The sequence below is a fragment of the Amblyraja radiata genome, chromosome 9, assembly GCF_010909765.2.
Source record: "Amblyraja radiata isolate CabotCenter1 chromosome 9, sAmbRad1.1.pri, whole genome shotgun sequence".
Taxonomy (NCBI): Eukaryota; Metazoa; Chordata; class Chondrichthyes; order Rajiformes; family Rajidae; genus Amblyraja; species Amblyraja radiata.
In genome coordinates, this window is record NC_045964.1 from 54059389 (window position 1) to 54080701 (window position 21313).

A 21313-nucleotide genomic window follows, 5' to 3' on the forward strand; every position below is an offset into this window, starting at 1 on the left:
AGTAACTGTGAAACATATTTTGAATAGTGAAGACACAAGGAATTGCAGAATGTACTTTAAGGAACTTCAGATGCTGTTTGACAGAAAAAGACAAAGTGCTAGAATAACTCAGTGGATCAGGCAGAAACCCTGGAGAACATGGATAGGAGATTTTTCGGGTTGGGACCCTTCTTCAGACAAGAACTGTGGATTTTGGTTTACAAAAAAAAAAGTCAGTGCTGGAGTAAGTCAGCGAGTCAAGCAGCATCTCTGGTGGACATGGATAGGTGAGACATCAGAGTCTGAAGGGCCCTGTCCACATCATCTATCCTTCACTCTACAGATGCTTCTGACCAACTTGTTTTTTGTAAAGCAATGATATTCAGCTACAAATGTTTGGTTCAAACAGGCTGGCTACATCAAAGAGATGCAAATAAAAGTCTATTTACATCAAAGTCCTTTATTAATGCAAATTCAAGTGGCTTAGCATTTGCCATGAGCATAACGTACCTTTCACCATCAAGGGCCAGACATGATCTGCAGCAATGCATCTGATCAACAATCTGCACCAGTTTGGGGAAAGGTCTCGACCCGAAACGTCACCTATTCCTTTTCTCCAGAGATGTTGCCTGTCCCGCTCAGTTACTCCAGCTTTCTGTGTCAGTCTTCGGTTTAAACCAGCACCTGCATTCCTCCCTGCACATTTAATCTGTACCAAGGATCAGCTTGCCAACATTACATTTGCTTCTCGAGACAATACTCTTGAAATAGGTTGTGGTTTTGCAAGAGGCACCCAGAACATGGCAATTAACAGGGTTTCAAAGTCAGCCTTCGAGCAATTTAGAAATAATTGTCAGAAAGGTATTATGACAAAACAGATTAAAGGTTAAACAACGTTACTGGTGAGTCATTCATCTCAATTATGAACTCTGTGAATTACCCTACAAATTAGCTTCCCGATTGCAAAATAATTGTTAACCAATACCCCCCACCCCCCAAACAGTTCCCCAACCTGTCTACACAATCTCCCAACTAATGGTCATTTTGACAAGCAGCCAGGCAACTGAAGCCCACCCCAACCCTAATTTGAATTATTTAGCTGCAAGATGCTCAACCAAAAATCAGAGCAGCACTGTGGTGCAACTCATAGAGCTGCTGCCTCCCAGGTCCATCCTGACCTCCAATGCTGACTGTGAGGTATGCACACAGTAATTGCGTGGTGTCCCTCACACAAGTCCTGCAGGTTGGTACAGACCTGGTGGGCCGAAAACCCTGTTGCTGTGTTTCCTGATTACAGCATGGGCAGAGACCAACAGTAATTCCCTGCTCTCCGAATGCTTCAGAGATCTGGACTATCTACAGCAGGTAAAGTATCACAACACCGTCTCTGCACAATCCTCTAACTTTACTGGAAGGTAATGTGAACCAACGTGCTCTGCCAGGCATGTCCCCAGGATCGAGCTGTGTCAGGCCCACATCACCCCAGGTCAGCCTCTGCCAGACCAAGATCTTCCCAAGTCAGGCTGTGCCAGACTGACATCTCCCCAGGTCAGGCTGTGAAGAAGGGTCTCGACACGAAATGTCACCTATTCCTTCTCTCCAGAAATCCTGCTTGTCCCGCTGAATTACTCCAGCATTTTGTGTCTATCTTCGGTGTAAACCAACATCTGCAGTTCCTTCCTCCACCCGCATCTTCCCAGGTCAGACTCTGCCAGAACAACATATCCCCTGGTCTAAAGCCCAGGTTACACTCACTCAGCACATATGCCCAACACCAGAATCCTAACACAGTTCCGAGCTCTACTGGAGGAAGGAATTACCAGGCAAACAGTATAAGATTCACGGATATAATCAAAGCTTCCTTGAAAAAAATGCATCATTCCGACTGACTCCTGGGCATCCCTGGTCCATGACCACCCAAAGTGGGGGAGCAGTAGGGTGAAGCAAGTCCATGCATTAGGAGCACAGATCCTGCATTTTTTTATGCAGAAGGAGAGCATAAACTTAAACTACCGACCCACCCGCCCTGTCATCACCAAATGCCCAATCATGGAAGAATCTGTGCTCCCACTTTGGCTTCAGCCACATGCCTTGAATGGAATTAAGTAACCATTTTGTCCTTGTACTAGAAACTAGACCTTGATTAGGTCTGTTAGTTTTGCAAGTTTTTAAATCACATGCCACATGAGATGATTTTGAGTTTTTTTGAAAGGATAGAGAACAAATACAATTACAATACAATTCCAAATTAAAGTTAATTTATCAGGACATTCATTTATCATTAAATTATTAGCCTATGCTAGGTTTATGATGAGAGGGGGAGCATTTGAAGGAGATGTGAGAGGCAGGTTTTTTGCTACACAGAATGTGACAGGTGCCTGGATCATACTGCCAGGGGAGATGATAGATAACAGCAACTTTAAAGAGTCATTTACACAGACATATAAACAGACAGGGAATCAATAGATGGAAACCGGCCATGTGCATGCAAGGAGTACTTTAGGTTAGCATTATAGTCAGTGCTGGGCTGAAGAGTCTGTACCTGTGCTGTGCTGCTCTGTAATATATTGACTGGTTGCTTCAGGGCCCGGTTCAGCAACTCGAATGCCCAGGATTGAAGGAGATTACAAGAAGAATAAAACTAAAAAGAAAAGATGCATAACACAGCAAAGAGTAGCCGGAAGCTAGAGGATTGGGAAACTTTCATAGGACAACAGGAGGAAACAAAACGGGCAATACGGGCTGGAAAAGATGAAGTACAAGGGGAAGCTGGCCAGGAATATAAAGAAGGACAGTAAAAGCTTCTTTAGATATGTTAAGGGAAAAAGAGTAGCAAAGTCAAATGTGGGTCCCTTGAAGGCAGACACGGGTGAAATTATTATGGGCAACAAGGAAATGGCAGAAGAGTTGAATAGGTACTTCGGATCTGTCTTCACTAAGGAAGACACAAACAATGTCCCAGATGTACTGGAGGAAAGAGGATCTAAGGGGGTCGAGGAACTGAAAGAAATTTTCATTAGGTGAGAAATAGTATTGGGTAGGATACTGGGACTGAAGGATGATAAATCCCCTGGACCTGATGGTCTGCATCCCAGGGTCCTCAGGGAGGTGGCTCTAAAAATAGTGTACTAATTGGTGATCATTTTCCAATGTTCAATAGATTCAGGATCAGTTCCTGTGGATTGGAGGATAGCTAATGTTATCCCACTTTTCAAGAAAGGAGCGAGCGAGAAAACGGGGAATTACAGACCAGTTAGCCTGACTTGTTAGATAGAGCTCCAGGGGCTAGTGGAGTCAAGGGATATGGGGAGAAGGCAGGCACGGGTTATTGATAGGGGACGATCAGCCATGATCACAATGAATGGCGGTGCTGGCTCGAAGGGCCGAATGACCTCCTCCTGCACCTATTTTCTATATTTCTATGTTAAGTGTGACACTGCCTGGGCCATCACAATAGACAGTAGGCCTTTCGAGCCAGCACCATCATTCAATGTGATCATGGCAGATCATCCCCAATTAGTACCCCGTTTCTGCCTTCTCCCTGTATCCCCTGACCGCTATCTTTAAGAGCCCTATCTAGCTCTCTTTGAAAGTATCCAGAGAACCGACCTCCTCTGAGGCAGAAAATTCCAGACTCACAACTCCCTGTGTGAAAAAGTGTTTCCTCATCTCCATTCTAAACGGCTTACCCCTTATTCTTAAACAGTGGTCCCTGCATCTGGACTCCCCCAACATCAGGAACACGTTTCCTGCCTCTGGCATGTCCAAACCCTTAATAAACATATGTTTCAATAAGATCCCCTCCTCTCATTCTTCTAAACCCAGCCGCTCCATTCTCTCAGCATATAACAGGTGCGCCATCCCGGGAATTAACCTTGTAAACCTACGCTGCACTCCCTCAATAGCAATAATGTCCTTCCTGAAATTAGGAGAAGAAAACCGCACCCAATACTCCAGGTGTGGTCTAACTAAAGCCCTATACCCAGGGCCGGATGGTCAGCATCCCAGGGAACTTAAGGAAGTGGCTCTAGAAATCGTGGATGCATTGGTGATAATTTTCCAATGTTCTATAAACTCAGGATCAGTTCCTGTGGATTGGAGGGTAGCTAAATGTTATCCCAATTTTTAAGAAAGGCGGGAGAGGGAAAACGGGGAATTTAGCCAGTTAGCCCGACATCGGTGGTGTGGAAGATGCTGGAGTCAATTATAAAAGATGAGATAGCCACACATTTGGATAGCAGTAACAGGATCGGTCCGAGTCAGCATGGATTTATGAAGGGGAAATCATGCTTGACTAATCTTCTGGAATTATTTGAAGATGTAACTAGGAAAATGGACAAGAGAGCCAGTGGATGTAGTGTACCTGGATTTTCAGAAAGCATTTGATAAGGTCCCACATAGGAGATTAGTGGGCAAAATTAGGGCACATGGTATTGGGGATAGAGTCTGACGTGGATAGAAAATTGGTTGGCAGACAGGAAACAAAGAGTAGGGATTAACGGGTCCCTTTCAAAATGGCAGACTGTGACTAGTGGGGTACCGCAAGGCTCGGTGCTGGGACCACAGCTATTTACAATATACTTCAATGATTTGGATGAAGGGATTCAAAGTAACATTAGCAAATTTGCAGATGACACAAAGCTGGGTGGCAGTGTGAACTGTGAGGAGGATGCTATGAGAATGCAGGGTGACTTGGACAGGTTGGGGGAGTGGGCAGATGCATGGCAGATGAAGTTTAATGTGGATAAATGTGAGGTTATCCACTTTGGTAGCAAAAACAGGACAGCAGATTACTATCTAAATGGCGTCAAGTTGGGAAAAGGGGAAGTACAACGGGATCTGGGGATCCTTGTAAATCAGTCTATGAAAGTAAGCATGCAGGTAGAGCAGGCAGTGAAGAAAGCGAATGGCATGTTGGCCTTTATAAAAAGAGTAATCGAATACAGGAGCAAAGAGGGGGGGGGGGGGGCCAGGGGGGAAACCTCCCCTCGTTTTGAGAGGTGGGGTACGATCCCCCCATTTTTTGTAATCTGGATTTTAAAACCCGGTGAAATCTCCGCTTTCTGCGAGACAGCGGAGGTGGGACTGCTGATCGAGGGCGCCGATTGGAAGAGAGAGACGTCCGACAGCAGGCAATGGGGGCGGGACATGATGATTCAGCGCGATCATTGGAGGAGGGAGGTGTCGGTCAAAGGCGAAGTAGGGGGGGGGGGGTGGGACTTGGGATAGAGCGCGGTGGTTGGAGGAGGGAGACGTGCCAAAACACTCTCGGCAGCCATGGACACAGACCTGCGCCTCATCCGCAGCCAGGACCGATCCCGGCTCTCCGGCACTGCAATCGCTGCCGAACCGCCACTGGACCATCCCCGTCCCCACCCGAAGCCCCACCCGGGGGTGGCCAGAGATGTCGAGAGTCATATGGGAGCTGTGCCCCCAGGCCCACAGCCAGCACAGAGAAGCAGCGCTAAATCCAGCTCATCTCAGTGCTGTAGGTTAACCCGGCGAGACAGGCAGAGTTGAGCTGCATTTACCGCTGGATTGAGCCTCCGTGGGGGTGTGTGTGTGTGTGTGTGTGTGTGTGTGTGTGTGTGTGTGTGTGTGTGTGTGTGTGTGCACGGCCGCCAAGAAATTGAGTCCCCCCCGTCTCCCGCCCCATATTTTGATAGCGATTTACGTGCCTGATCTATAAGAATCTATAGTAGAGGAAGGATGCTGGTGAGCAGGCTGGAGTCTCACTTCCCATGCCCTCGGAGGCACTGGACGTTCCAAGGTTGGCTGCAGGAGGCGCTCCAAAGCATGGCATGGAGCGGTTGGAGATGCTCCAATGCATGGCGTGAAATGGCAGCTGCAGGGGGTGCCCCAGTGCATGGTGTGGAGCAGCTGGAGGTGGCCAGTGCATGGCGTGGAGTGGCAGCTGCTGAAGGTTCCCCAGTGCATAGCGTGGAGGGGCAGCTGCAGGAGACGCCCCGGTGCATGGTGTGGCCTTGACTGAAGGAGCTGCCCCAGAGCATGGTGTGGCCGTAGCTGCGGGAGACGAGGGGGTGGCACGTTCGCGGGTCGGGATGTCAGTGGAGTGGGCAGCTGGAGAACTTACAGCAGCCTGGGGCTCGTGTGGAACAGGCTCCGCTGGTTGCTCCACAGAGGTCAATCAGCAGATCAGACGTAGCCTGCAACGGCATGGAGCAGCGGTGGAGAACATTGACCAGCCAGGCAGACCCAACACCGACCCAGTGCCACCGACAGAAAGAGTCGTTTAAGCCAAGGTAAGGCCAGCAGAGTGGCACAACTGATAGGCCCACTGCCTCACAGCGCCAGAGACCCGGGTTCAATCTTGACCTCGGGGTACAGTCTGTGTGGAGTTAGTGCGTTCTTTCTATGACCATGTGGGTTTCCTCCAGGTGCTCCGGTTTCCTCTCACATCCCAAAGATATGTGGGTTTGTAGCTTAATTTGCCTCTGTAAATTGCCCCTCGTGTGTAGGGAGTGGATCTTCTTCTTCTGTCGTATGTCTTTTAGACCTGCAGCTCCGTTGAGGTGAGCCAGGCCAACGTGTCATCGTCCAGGTCAATCAGACCTCGATCACCATTCGGTGGCCGGTGTTTGGGGCAACTGGTGACGATGTGCTCCACTGTCTGTGTTGGGTCCCCACACTTGCAGGAGGCACTGTCCACGAGGCCCCACCTCTTCATCGCTACTTCATAGCGTCCGATGCCTGTCCTCAAGCGGTTGAGGGTTGTCCACTGCTTTCGGGGCAGGTCCTGGCCAGGGACGTCCATGGGGCCATCGATGTAATGGTGTAGCCTAGATGGTTCCACTGGTCTCTCCATCTAGTCTTCACCCAGGTGGCCTTAGAAGCGTCAGCCGGTGTTGTGCAGAGCAGCTCTTGAGCTTGCGTGGCAAAGGGTTGCCGTGACTTGAGGCGCACTCGTCGTGGTGCCTCTGTGACGATCTGATGGAGGAGGTGGGATTCACTGGTCTGCGCCTTTCGAGAGAGGGCCAGCGTGGCTGCTTCTCGTCTGATGTTGGCTGGGGCGATGCCAGCGAGAACAGGCAGTTTGTTTACTGGGGTGGCTCGTAGGCATCCGGAGACAGTCCGCAGGGCGCTGTTGAGGGCAGCATCCAGTTTCTTGGCGTGAGGGCTATGGCACCAGACCGGGGCACAGTACTCGGCGGCTGAGAACACCAGGGCCACTGTGGACATGCGCAGTGTCTTCGTCGTGGCTCCACATGTGGTGCCGGCTAGGCGGCGTATCAGTGCGGCTTGTCTTTGCCTTGGCACCTTCCAGGTGTTGTTTGAATGACAACGTTCTGTCGAGCTTCACACCGAGGCACGTGGGGACGGGCTGGGACCATAACCGGGCATTATTCACCATGACGTACATCTCGCGGGTCGCTTCCCTGTTGTTGAGGTGGAACATTGAAGATGTTGTCTTACCCATGCTGAGCTTGAGGCTCCAGTGCCTCAGGTATGAAGACAGGATGTTAATGCCTTCAGAGAGGCCCTCTTCTGCTGCTTCCCGGGATGGCTTACTGAGTTGGATGGCCAGGTCAACAGCATAGCCATACTTCTTTGACTGGGTTGCAGGCAGGTCATGGATGTAGATGTTGAACAGCATTGGTGCCAGCACTGAGCCCTGAGGGACGCCGTTCTTAAGTTTCCTCACCCTGCTGCATTGCCCATTGCTGGTGTGTAGCCTGAAGCTGCGGATGCTCAGCATCTCCATGATGAAGCTCACCATGGGCTTGCATGGGATGGTTTCCAGAAGCTTCATGTGTAGTCCACGCAGCCAGACAGTATCATGCAGCTGTGGTGCTTGTATGGAACACACAGCAGTGAGATGGGTCGGTATCCCTTGGGGTCATCGCTAGGCTAATTTGGCTTTGGCAGAGCGATCACTTTGGCACTGCGCCAGATCTTTGGCTGCTTCAGGCAGCGGAAACACATGGAGAAGAAGGAGCACAGCCAGTCAGTTGCCTTCTTGGGAGTGGATGAGAAAGTAGGATAGCATAGAACTAGTGTCAAGGGGTGATCGATGGTTGGCGTGGACTCTGTGGGCTGAAGGACTGCCATAAAAAAAAACTGGAAACTTGAAGCGTACAAGGTGGTGCCGGAAATTGGGAACTCTGCACTGCTTCAGTCATTTTTTAATGTTATTCTTATACTACAATCATTGCATTCTTATACATGTACATGTTTGTGCTTTTACTGAATTCAATGCAAAAACAAACACTTTCATTGTATCTAGCTACATGACAATAAAGTACCATTGAACAATTGGGTAATGTGTTCAGATTTGGTTGCACAGTTGTAGGAATGGTGCCATTGAGGTAGAAAACGGTTAGAGACGTTCTATAAGAATGTTGCCAAACAAGAATGTCGAGGGCCGAGGTGTGGTAGGCTAGGACTTGGAGTCAGAATCATAAAGCATTTCAGCACAGGTCCATCGGCCCTCCTTGTCCATGCTGATCAAGCTGGAATAATGGGCTAGATGCATTTGCCTTTACTTTATCTTGGTCCATCTATATAATTAAAAGTCTCATCTTGACCACTTCCTGTCTGCGCTGTATATTGATTTTAGAAAAAACGATACCTTGTATCACTGTGATTTTTGGCCATCTTACACAGTCCTCCTCTGTTGAGCTAGCCCCGAGGATTTTTCCCATCGATGAAAAATAAAAAAGTTATGAGTGTGTGTGTGTGTGTGTGTGTGTGTGTGGGTGTGTGTGTGTGTGTGTGTGTGTGTGTGTGTGTGTGTGTGTGTGTGTGTGTGTGTGTGTGTGAGAGAGTGCAAATGTGAGTCTGTGATTCTGTGTGTGAGTGCGAGTGCGAGTGTGTGTGTGTGTGAGTGCGAGTCTGTTTGTGTGCGCGAGTCTGTGTGCGCGAGTCTGTGTGTGTGCGAGTGCGTGTGTGCGAGTGCGTGTGAGAGTCTGTGCGCGTGAGCGAGTCTGTGTGTGTGCCTGCATGCGCGAACGAGTCAGTGCGTGCTAGCCTGCGTGTGCGAGCCTGCGTGCGTGTGCGAGCCTGTGTGCGTGTGCGAGCTTGTGTGTGTGTATATTGGAATTGGTGGAGAGGTGGAATATTGCATTGGGGGGGTCAGCCCTCCCGTGTGAAGCTGGGGCCCAACGGGTCCCATAGTCTATTATTCCTCTAAACCTTTCTCATCAAATGTCTTTCAAAAAGTCATCATTATATTTGCCTCTATAGCATCTGCCAGCAGCTCATTCCAGATATGGACCTTCAGTGCAAAGTTGTCCCAGAGACCTCCGTTCTATCTATCTATATACTTAAAAGTCTGATCTTGTATATTTATTTGTGCGTGTGCATGTGTATATAAATCACTTCCCGAAAAAAGGATGGGCTAACGGTAACATTTTTACATATTCCAGTAGAAATTTTTCCCGTGGAGTCCCAAATCGCCTTATCTGAAAATGTAATGCTTTATTTAGTTATTAATGAAAATGTTCAAAAATCGGACAAAACTTTGGAATAATTGATTTGATTTGATTTAATTTATTGTCATTGTCTTCAATGAAGAGACAACAAAATTATTTTTCCTTTAGTCATACAGAAATAAAAACGACTGTCTTTCGCTGATGACGTCACAGTGGGTCTGCGTCGGCTTGCTCGCACTGCGAGTGACATCACCCGCCCCCACCTTTCCCTCCTCCCCGCTCCCTGGCCATGCTCCCCTCCTCCTGCTCTCACCCCCTCCTCCTCTTCTCCTCCCTCCTAATCCTCTCCCCCTCCTCCTCTCCCCCCAGCCCTTCCTCTCCCCTCTCTCGGCCTCTCTACTCACCACATTCTCTCCCCCGCCCTCTCCTCCCACCTCTCTCCACACTCGCCCTCCCCGTCTCTGCCCCCAATCTCTACACCCCCTTCCTCTCTAGACGCGCCTGCGAGTTGGGGGCTATGCGTGAGTGGATAGGGCGGGGATGGGGTAAAAAAGAAGCAAATGAATAATGTTAATATAGTGTGTGTGTGTGTGCGGCCGCAGGCCGCCCCCCCCCCGCATTGAGGGGACGGGACCCAACGAGTCCCACTTGGTCTAGTACATAATTAAAACTCTGATCTTGTTATCTTCCAGTTTGTGCGGTCTTTCTATTTGCGCAAAAACAGTTTGCGATAGCGCTAAGATTTTTCGCGTTCACTCACCGTTCTCCTATGCTGCACCAAGATTGCACCAAGTTTCATTCCGATCGGTTGAATGTCGTAAAAGTTAGCGAGGTTTATAAAATCTTAAAAACCGCGCGTGCGCAGATCGATCTCTTCTCCTGCCGTTCAGCGCTGCACGGATTAGTCTCTTCCCCTGTCACTCACCGGGGTAGTATGCCCCTTCCTGCGCCATCGCATCTTTACTGGAGCTGAGGGTAGCCGGCGGAGGTTTCCAACCAGACACAATTTTCGGAGGGATCCCGAGCAGCCCAGCGTCGGAGATCCTGCCCAACCCAGCCCAGCGTGGGAGACCCAGCCCAGCGTCGGAGATGTCGCCAAACGGAAAGCGGATACTCTAATCCCTGCGGAGGAGAACGACCAGCGACCGCTGTAAGTCCCCAGCCACTACCCCTCTGGTCCCCCTCGCTGGCTCCTCCCCCCCTCGTGATACCCCCCTCTCGCCCATGGCTCTTCCCTGTCTTTTCTCCGAGCTGACTCCTCCTCTTACCGCCCACACACCTCTCTCCCCTCACAACTCCACCCCGCCCACACTCCCCCCAACCCCCCGCCCACACATACCCCCCCTTCCCACACACACCCCTTCCCCCACACATCCCTCCTCCCCCCCTCATACACACCTTCTCCCCGCCACAACCCCCCCGCCCACTCAACCCCTCTCCCCCCACACACATAACCCCCACTCATCCCTCCTCCCCCCCCACATACACACCTTCTCCCCGCCACACACGCCCTTCCCCCACACCACTATCTCCCCTCCCCGTCCACACACACCCCTCCTCCCCTCCCACCCCCTTCCCCCACACATCCCTCCTCCCCCCTCATACACACCTTCTCCCCGCCACAACCCCCCCCCCGCCCACACAACCCCTCTCCCCACACACACATAACCCCCACTCATCCCTCCTCCCCCCCCCACATACACACCTTCTCCCCGCCACACACCCCCTTCCCCCACACCACTATCTCCCCCCCCCCACCTCCCCGTCCACACACACCCCTCCTCCCCTCCCACCACACTTCCCTCCCCCACTTGAAGAGTGGCAGGGAGTGCTCGGGGATGAGGGGAAATGAGCCGCGCCTGCGCAGTTTGGGGCTAAGGGTGTGTGGTGGTATATTGCGTTGGTTTGCGTTGGGGGTACGGGAGAGTGGTGGAATATTGTGTTGGGGAATGGGTTGCATAGCGGGACCAGGCCTCCCATGTGCCTGGGACCCAAGGGTCCCACTTAGTCTAGTTTCTCATAAAATGATGAGAAGCATGGAGAGGATGGAGTTATTTCCACCTGGGTGTCAAATGTTAAATACCTGAGGGAATCACTTTAAGGTAAGGGTGGGGGGGGTAAGTTTTTTTTTAATGCAGAGAGCGACAAATGACTACCAAGTGCTACCAAAGTAGGTGCTGGATGAAGTTACAGTAGCAATGATTAAGAGGCATTTAGATGGGCATAGGAACCATCACGGAATGGAAGGATATAGACCATATGGAGGTAGATGGCATTTAAACCAGCATCTGCAGTTCCTTCTTACACATTTTGTCTGCTCCACTGCAAAACCTCCTCAAGGTATGTCTACTTTGAAGAAGCTCTCCCCTTCTCTCTGACAAGAGTTCTGCAACATCCTCTCACTGCTGCCCCTGTGATTCCTCCTGCTCTCCAACTCACTAGTTTCTTATTTTCACCCGACAAACAGCTAATCATGGCCCGTTACCTTTATCATCGTTACTTTTTTGCATATCTTTCATTAATTTTCTTTATCTCTATATCACCGTCTATATCTCTCGTTTCCCATAAACCTAACCAGTCTGAAGATTCTTAACCCTAAACATCACCCATTCCTTCTCTACAGTGATGCTGCCTGTCCCGCTGAGTTGCTCCAGCTTTTTGTATCTATCTTAGATGGCATTAAATCTGCATCATGGTCATCAAAGACATGTGGGTCAAAGGGGCTTATGTGTGTTATGCTCTTCTATGGAAAAGGATGGATAGAAAACAGGTGCAGGATTAGGCCATTCGGCCCTTCGAGCCAGCAACCCCATTCAATATGATCATGGCTAATCATCTAAAATCAGTTCTCCGTTCTGGCTTTTTCCCCATATCCCTTGAGTCTCAAGAGCTAAATCTATATTTCTCTTGAAAACATCCAGTGAATTGGCCTCCACTGCCTTCTGTGGCAGAGAACTCCACAGATTCATAACTCTCTGGGTGAAAAAGATTTTCCTCATCTCAGTCCTAAATGGCCTACACCTTTGTGGCGGGGACTGGCAGGAGTCCAGCCAAAAACTAGTCGGACACAAGTGTGTGCTCTAGACTTGTTTATTCTTCTGCATACAGCTCCCGACTCCTCAGCTGACATGGCGTTGCCCGGCCTTAAATAACAACTCAGATAACGACCCCGTGACTCACGCCTCCCCCACCAAGACGCCGCCCTCTAGAGCCGATGGTTTGTCGTGACCTTGGGTTGCTATCAGGTGCCGCCACACCTTATTCTTTAACTGTGACCCCTGGTTCTGGACTCCCCTGACATCAGGAACATTTTTCCTGCATCTACCCTGTCCAATCTTTTAAGAATTTTATATGATTCTATAAGATTCCCTCTCATCCTTCTAAATTCCAGTGAATACAAGCCCAGTGTACCCATTTTTTCATCACATGTCAGTCCCGCCATCCCGGGAATTAACCTGGTGAACCTACACTGCACTCAGCAATAATGTCCTTCCTCAAATTAGACCAAAATTGCACACAATACTCCTGGTGCAGTCTCACCAGGACCCTGTACAACTGCAGTATGACCTCCTTACTCCTAAATTCAAATCCTCTCGCAATGAAGGCCAACATGCCATTAGTTTTCTTCAATGCCTGCTGTACCTGCATGCTTACTTAAAGTGACTGATGTACAAGCACACCCAGGTCTTGTTGCACCTCCCCTTTTCCTAATCCTTTCCTGTTCTTGCCACCAAAGTGGATAACCTCACATTTATCCACATTATGCTGCTTCTGCCATGCTTCTGCCCACTCACCCAACCTATCAAAGTCACCCTGCAGCCTCATAACATCCTTCTCGCAACTCACACTGACACCCAGCTTTGTGTCATCCGCAAACTTAGAAACTTACCTGATTCCCAAGCAAAATTGGTCATTTAGTTTTAAAGGAGCAAAGAGGTCCTTCTGCAGTTGTACAGAGCCCTAGTGAGACCACATCTGGAGTATTGTGTACAGTTTTGGTCACCTAATTTGAGGAAGGACATTCCTGCTATTGAGGGAGTGCAGCATAGGTTTACAAGGTTAATTACTGGGATGGCAGGACTGTCATATGCTGAGAGAATGGAGCAGCTGGGCTTGTACACTCTGGAGTTTAGAAGGATGAGAGGAGATCTCATTGAAACATATAAGATTGTTAAGGGTTTGGACACGCTAGAGGCAGGAAACATGTTCCCGATGTTGGGGAAGTCCAGAACCAGGGGCCACAGTTTAAGAATAAGCATTAGCCATTTAGAACGGAGACGTGGAAACACTTTTTCTCACAGAGAGTGGTCAGTCAGTGGAATTATCTGCCTCAGAGGGCGGTGGAGGCGAGTTCTCTGGATGCTTTCAAGAGAGAGCTGGATAGCGCTCTTAAAAATAGCAGAGTCGGGGGATATGGGGAGAAGGCAGGAACGGGGTACTGATTGGGGATGATCAGCCATGATCACATTGAATGGCGGTGCTGGCTCGGAGGGCCGAATGGCCTACTCCTGCACCTTTTGTCTATTAAAAATAATAGTCAGGTTGACTAACAAGCTAAAGCCAGAGAAATCAATGAAAAAGATTCAACAAAACACGGAAACATGCCCTTCAGCCCAATCCATCCATGCTGACCAAGAAACCCCATCTAAACCATTTTCATTGGCCCATATCCATCTAAACCTTTCCATCTGTGTGCTTGTCCATGTGTCTTTTAACAACTGTTATTGTATCTGCCTCAATTACCTCCTGTAGAAACTGCTCCAAATGCATCTTGTAAGCCAAAAGAGTCTTGCATCAGCAAGATTAAAAACAATGTTTTTATTCTAAAACTGTCCCAATTACTGGGTCTATTAACAAATTACAAGAACAATACAGCAGGTAAATCGTTCACTAGCATTAAAGTGGTAAATATTATGAGACACTAGTTAAAAATTAAGGAACCAAGAGCAGCCATGCAGAGATTTCTTCCAAAAAAATGTAGAAATTTAAAAGCTCAGTAAGTCAGATGATCAGAATAGTTCCAAGACTGGATGGGCTACCCACTGCATGCCAGGTCATCTTCTCAGGGCAGCATGGACAGTTCAGGAGCAGGCACATGTCCCTTGGAATACCAACAGAAACCACTGTGCTGACACATGTCCCATTGGTGACTTGGCTCAGTTTTTCTCTGCATTAGTGCTGCCTGGCCTGCAGCCTTGCTATTAGCAACATATCATGTACACAACAAAGGAAAATTACCCTCTTCCACCATATAGAATGGTGGTGGTGGCTCGAAGGGCAAAATATCCTATGCCTGCACCTATTTTCTATGCAAACCCAAACTGCCCCACGGTGGTCTACACTTGCCTGGAGCAGAATTGCAATAGGATGGCTGGTGAAAGAATAGATAGTACAGAGTAGGGTTTCCAGCACACCCACCTGCTGTCTCGACGGCTGTGTGAAGTTCAGGGTAACCCGCCTGCACTGGATTACTTTTGTCAAGGGAGTTGGAGAAGTGTGCAGCCTGGACCATTGGTATGGATTTGTATGAGGGGCTTTGGATAGTTGAAATTAAGTAAAGTAATGATCATAAAATAAATCAAAACGCTTGCTGTCGTAAATTGGGGCACAGAGTACCGTAGTTGGGATATCACATTACAGCCATTGGTTCAGACAACACTGCGAGAATTGTGTGCAGTTCTGATCACCGACTTAAAGGTTGTTTGTAAAATTATGAGTAGTGTAGATAAGTTGGATGGTCACAGCCTATTTCCAAGTGCAGCGGTCTAAAACTAGAGGGCAGAGGCCATGGGTTTGGGAGTGTTGTTCGAATAGTTAGAATAAATAACACAGCAAATATTGTGGGCAGCACCACCATGGCCACAGTTGTGAGGGTAAATAATCTTCCCTCTTTCGACCATGCATAGGTATATGCAGTTATGGTAAGACCAAGTCGACTACTTTAATACTCGGGCAAGCACATTGCCTCCATTTGCCTGTTCTGTTCCCAGATTTACTCTCTCCCCATTCCCAGAGACTCAGACACACTCCTCCGACAGGAGCAGGCAGTGGAATGTCAAATTCACAAATGGTTACAGCACAGAGGGAGCCATTGAAAGCCAGCTCTGTACAAAAGTAACCCAGCTTGCTCCGCCCCCTAATTCCACAGCAGTGAGAATTCAGGTACATATTCAGTTCCTTACTGCAGCTACAGTTGCAACTACCTTCCGTATTACCCCAAGCAATGTAAAAAAAATGGTTTTCCTCGTGTTAGCTTTGGCCATTTTTCAATTCACCTTTTTTATGATTCTTAGTTCATTACCCCTCCAAAAAAGGGAACCCTTTCTCTGCGTTGATTCTGTCTACACCCTGTAATTTGAATACCAGGTCTTCTCACAACCTCCTCTGTACCAAGGAGAACAAGCCAGATTCTTAAAGGTCCTTTAGCAAGTATTACCCTGAATTGACTATGCCCTTCTCCACAGCCTTTATAAATTCCCTCAAGTTCTCTCAATACAAGCAAGACAAAGGAAATAGTGATAGACTTCAGGAAGCAAAGCAGTACACAAATCCCAATTACTGATGGTGCCGAAGTAGAAATGGTTGAAAGCTTCAAGTTCCTAGGAGTAAATATCACCAGCAACTTGTTCTGAACTAGTCATATCAAAGCAATGGCCAAGAAAGCATACCGACGTCTCTACCTCCATAGCGGCTTAGGGGGTTCAGCATGTCCCCAACTTACACAGATGCGCCGTAGAAAGCATTTTATCGGGGTGCATCACAGTATGGATTGGGAACAGCTCCATCTAAGACTGCAAGAAATTGCAGAGAATTGTGGATACAGCCACCAGCATAAACAAGGATGAGTCTCACCCGGTCACTCCCTCTTCTTCCTTCTCCCATTGGACAAGATGCACAGAAGTGTGAAAACACATTCATACAGATTCAGGGACAGTTTCTTCCCAGCTGTTAACAGGCAACTGAACCATCCTATCAACAACTAGAGAGCCGACCTGAGGTACCATCGACCTCATGGAGACCCTCGGACTATCTTTAATCGGACTTTACTGAACTTTATTTTGCACTATACGATATTCCCTTTATCCTGTATCTGTGCACAGCTTGATTGTAATCATGTATAGTTTTTCCACTGTCTGGATAGCACTCAATAGAAAGCTTTTCATTTTCCCACTGGAGGATTCTGAGGAATTCTTAGCTCCGATTCCTAGCATCTGCAATTCTTTTTTATATCTTTGCCTTATGAATTGCTGTTTGGAATCAACATGTACATCAACCATATTTCCCTCACAAACCACATCAGAAAACTCCTGTTCAGAAGCGAATGAAGCGTCATGGGCATTTTGCTCGTTCACGCCATCTGCTCCTGCAGGTACACCTACACTCACTGTCTCTCCCTCAGCCACAGCACACGCCAGACACGAGCACACAACATGGCAGCATCACATGCACACACCTGCCTTGCACCAGTATGCACGTCACGCAACCAATGGCCACCCAATATCCACCTCATGCCATCAGTATGTGCACACCTTCACCTACGCACACCCATACCCATTGTAGGCCTGTACATGCCAATACCCTCACATGCTGACAACCATACCAGCATACACCAACACATGCCAACAACCATACCGGCAAAAGGCAATACCCCCACACGTGAAACATCCCATGCCCGAACACACCAAACCCCACAGCCACACCGCAACACTACCACCCCTGCACACGTCTACCGCGGTCCATTCCCCTGCAAGCCCCACCCCTCGCACTTGCACATACGCCCTCCCCTCTCCCATCCACATAAAATACTACTCCCACACCTACACACCTCCACACATGGGCCCCTGCCCATCCCTTGACATGTACAATGGCATCCCCTTCACCCTCACACATTGACATCTGTATACCCTGTCACCCGTACACCCACCCGCCACACATGGACATTTATACACCTGAGAAAACAAAAGTAATTCAGACTGAAGGGTCTCAACCCGAAACGTCACCCATTCCTTCGCTCCAGAGATGCTATCTGTCCTGCTGAGTTACTCCAGCATTTTGTCTCTATCTTTGTACACCCACTCTACACCTGGGCATCTGTTTGCCCCTTCACATTCCCACCCACCTGGACAACAGAACCTCCTGCACCCCATCCACACCTGAGCTTCTGTATGCTCCTTCACCTGTACATTTCCACCCCCACTCACCTGTACAATAGCACCTCCTCCACCCCCACACCTGTATACCGTTCAACACACTACTCCCCCACCAGCACAAACCTGTACACCCCGATCTCCTGCACCTGTGCATTCCCCCCACACCCCACCGCGCACCTGGCCACCCCCGCTACACCGGTACACCCTTTCGCCGGTACCATACCACCAACTCCACCTCTCACCTGGTTGCCGAAGACGGCGATGGAACAGGCGGTGGAGACTTCGTGCGAGCCGAACCATACGGAGGCGATTCGGGATGGCATGCCCAGGATGAAGACCTGCGCCACGCCGCACACGGCCTGGCCCAGGAAGGTAACGGCGAACAGGTCGGGCCGCACGCTGGCGATCTTGATCCAGGCGCCGCAGCAGTTGAGGCCGCAGCCGCAGAGCGCGATCACCCGCAGGCCCTTCTTGTCCAGCAGCCAGGTGACTGGGAAGATGATGGGGATGTACACCACGAAGTAAATCATGGCGAGCCAGTCGATGGTGAAGGAGCTGACGTTATAGTACTTCTGGATGATGTTGTTGATGATGCCGTACTGGATCCACTGGAAGGCGTTGCACAGCGAGTAGCAGCTGAAGAGACCGACGATCACCCAGCGCCGCCGGTACAGCCGCGTGTCCAGGCCGGGCTTCAGCTTCTGCTCGCCCGCCGCCGCCGCTCCAGCCCGCGCGTTCATCTGCTCCAACATGGCTGCTCCGGACACTCGGACACCCGCTACCCTGGAGCCCGGACACTCGGACTCTCGCTACCCCGGCACCAGGTACACTCGGACCTCCGGACACTCGCTACTCTGGAGCCTGGACACTCGGACACCCGCTACCCTGGACACTCGCTACCCTGGCACCAGGTACACTCGGACCTCCGGACACTCGCTACTCTGGCGCCTGGACACTCGGACCTCCGGACACTCGCTACTCTGGAGCCTGGACACTCGGACCTCCGGACACTCGGACACCCGCTACCCTGGCACCAGGTACACTCGGACCTCCGGACACTCGCTACTGTGGAGCCTGGACACTCGGACCTCCGGACACTCGGACACCCGCTACCCTGGAGCCCGGACACTCGGACACCCGCTACCCCGGCACCAGGGACACTCAGACCTCCGGACACTCGGACACCCGCTACCCTGGAGCCTGGACACCCGCTACCCCGGCACCAGGGACACTCGGACCTCCGGACAGCCGAAATTCAACTCCCGTCTCCTGGACGTGAGTGACAGGACCCCCGTACAGCCGCTTCGGACACTCGCGCTGACTGACACACCTACTGCAGATACTCGATCTGATCGGACTCCCCGCTCCGGACCTGACGGAACCCGCACTCCGGACACTGTGCTCTGCTCGTATTCTCGCTCCGGACAACCGGACCCTACGCTCCGGACAATCAGACCCTACTGGGACCTCGCGCTCCGGACACTACTGGACGGGACAGTCGGACGCGCAGCCAGTTCCCGCGCTGCTCGAGCCACCAGTTGCCTGATCCTCGCGACCTGCCCCACACACGCGCTTATAACCGCCTCCCGCTCCGCCCACCCGCGTCACCGCCGCCATGTTGGGACGGGCAGCGCCCGCCCTGTCCCGCCACCGCCGCCATGTTGGGACGGGCAGCGCCCGCCCTGTCCCGCCACCGCCGCCATGTTGGGACGGGCAGCGCCCGCCCTGTCCCGCCACCACCGCCATGTTGGGACGGGCAGCGCCCGCCCTGTCCCGCCACCGCCGCCATGTTGGGACGGTCACCTTGGCGGACGATCCGCGGCCAAGCCAGGGGCGAAGATGGTTTGGTCTACTAGTTACTGCTAGTAGATCCTTCTCGATTTGAGCGTAGCGCTGTTCAATGTCGGTCATGGTGCGGGAGGCATAGGCAACTGGTCTGGGACCCTTCCCGTCGCCATGTAGTAGCAATGTTACAACATTTTGAGATTTTAAAAATCAAGTCTGTAATTTATCCCATCAGATAAAGCATAAAAATAAGTTTAATTTGACACCTAATTCACTTTCAAACCTTCAGTATTAAAATAGTTATAGCCATTTTCATACTCGGAAATTAGCATCTTGTTCCCTATTGCTTTTTCATTGACTTAACACAAAAGCTGTGAACGAGAACAGTCAAAAGCCCATAACTTTCTTAAAAATTAAGAGAATTGAAAGACATTTTTAGTTATTACTAGACCAAGTGCAGACCCGTTGGGTCTGTTCCCCCAACGTGCGGTTGTGTGTGGGGGGGGGGGGGGGCGGAGCCGGCATGCAGCATCACACACTAACTACCCCCCCCTCCCCCTCCCGCACTCACGCTAATGGAGGGGAGGAGGAGGGGGGGGAGAGAGAGAGAGAGAGAGAGGGGGGGGGGGGAGAGAGGGGGGGGGGAGAGAGAGGGGGGGGGGAGAGAGAGGGGGGGGAGAGATGGAGTGTAGAGAGGGGGGTGAGATGAGGGGCGGGGGAGAGGTGGGGAGCAGGGAGGGGGTAGGGGTGTGAGGGGGGGAGGACAGGGGGGGGATTGGAGGAGGGGGGAGTGGAGAGGGAGGGGGGGAGTGGAGGGGGGGGAGAGGAGAAGGGGGGAGAGAGGAGGGGGAGGAGAGGGAGGGAAGAGGTGAGGGGGGAAGGCGAGAGGAGGGGGGAGAGGAGAGGGGGGGGGAAAGGAGATGGAGGAGGGGAGAGAGGGAGGGGGGGGGGAGAGGAGAGGGAGGGGGGGGGGGGGGGGGCGGGGGGAGAGGAAAGGGAGGGGGGGGGGAGAGAGAGAGTGCCTTTTTACTTCAACCCAACCCCAAACCCAAACAACCATTTGCAGGCAGTGCTTTTTTACCTCTAACCATATTTTCATTTTCAAACCAAATTAAGGGTACTCACAGTGCTGTAGACAGTTGTCAGTGTCATTCAAAGCTCTGATTAAGGCACACCACTTGCAGAGACTGATTGATGCACACCACTTGCAGAAACTGATTGAGGCACACCACTTCTTGGTTTTATAGTCCCTCCCCCTCCCTCCAGCAGAGAGAATGGGGAATGTTGTAAAAACATTAATATCTCTCAATTTTCATCGACGGGAAAAATCCTCGGCACACATGCGGCGGAGGGGGGCTCTGAGCGAGGTGGCCAAAAATGACGGCCGTAGGTGGCGGCGTACTCTCGGAAACCGCAGCACAGAAAGCCAAAACCGGTCAAGAACAGAGTTTTAGTAATATATAGAAGATAGATTGAAGCATTCTGAAACAAATATTAAACAATCTTACTTAGATGACTTGAAATTAAAGCATATAATTAGTTAGTTACCTAATTGTGGCTAATTACAAAATTCAATTACTAGATCTAAACATCTATCCATTTCTTAAGAATAGATTAACATTTTTAAATAGCCTAAGTGTCCAAATAATATTCACACAAGAATTCACAATATAACATAATTTTTAAATCTCATTGTCATGGGTTTATAGGCCAAATGGAAGGAATTTAATGTTTAATACCTGTAAATTAATGGCCATTTAACTCAGCTTGCGAGTGGGTTTTTCTGGAACGCTATCAATTGGAATGTTGCGGTTGCAGTGGATTTAAACCCGTATCGGCAGCAAATACACTGCCGGTTCGTTCCGGGGAAAAAATCACCGTTTCGCTACTTAAAATGTGAATTAAATGCATCTTAAGATACACTTTTATACATAAAAATAAACTTTCTTTTACCTGTCCCCTACGTAAAATCCGTCCCCGTTGTCGGCTTTGACGGCTTCAGAAGCT

At 50.1% G+C, this 21313-nt stretch overlaps 1 protein-coding gene across 2 annotated transcripts in view; it reads right to left on the reverse strand.

Annotated features, from left to right (window-relative positions):
* Positions 1-18766, reverse strand: part of flvcr2 (FLVCR heme transporter 2) — a 73480-nt gene extending 54714 nt beyond the window's left edge. Inside the window, exons 1-2 of one of the 2 annotated variants that reach the window (XM_033027463.1) lie at positions 18689-18766; positions 17764-18278 (exon numbers count right to left, since the gene is read on the reverse strand). In XM_033027463.1, the coding sequence (XP_032883354.1) occupies positions 17764-18273 (510 nt within the window). In that variant the 5' untranslated portion in view covers positions 18274-18278; positions 18689-18766. Of the gene's footprint in view, positions 1-17763; positions 18320-18627; positions 18653-18688 lie in introns of those variants that run through there. The other variant, XM_033027464.1, reaches the window with a different exon arrangement.
* Positions 18767-21313: the final 2547 nt, after the last annotated feature.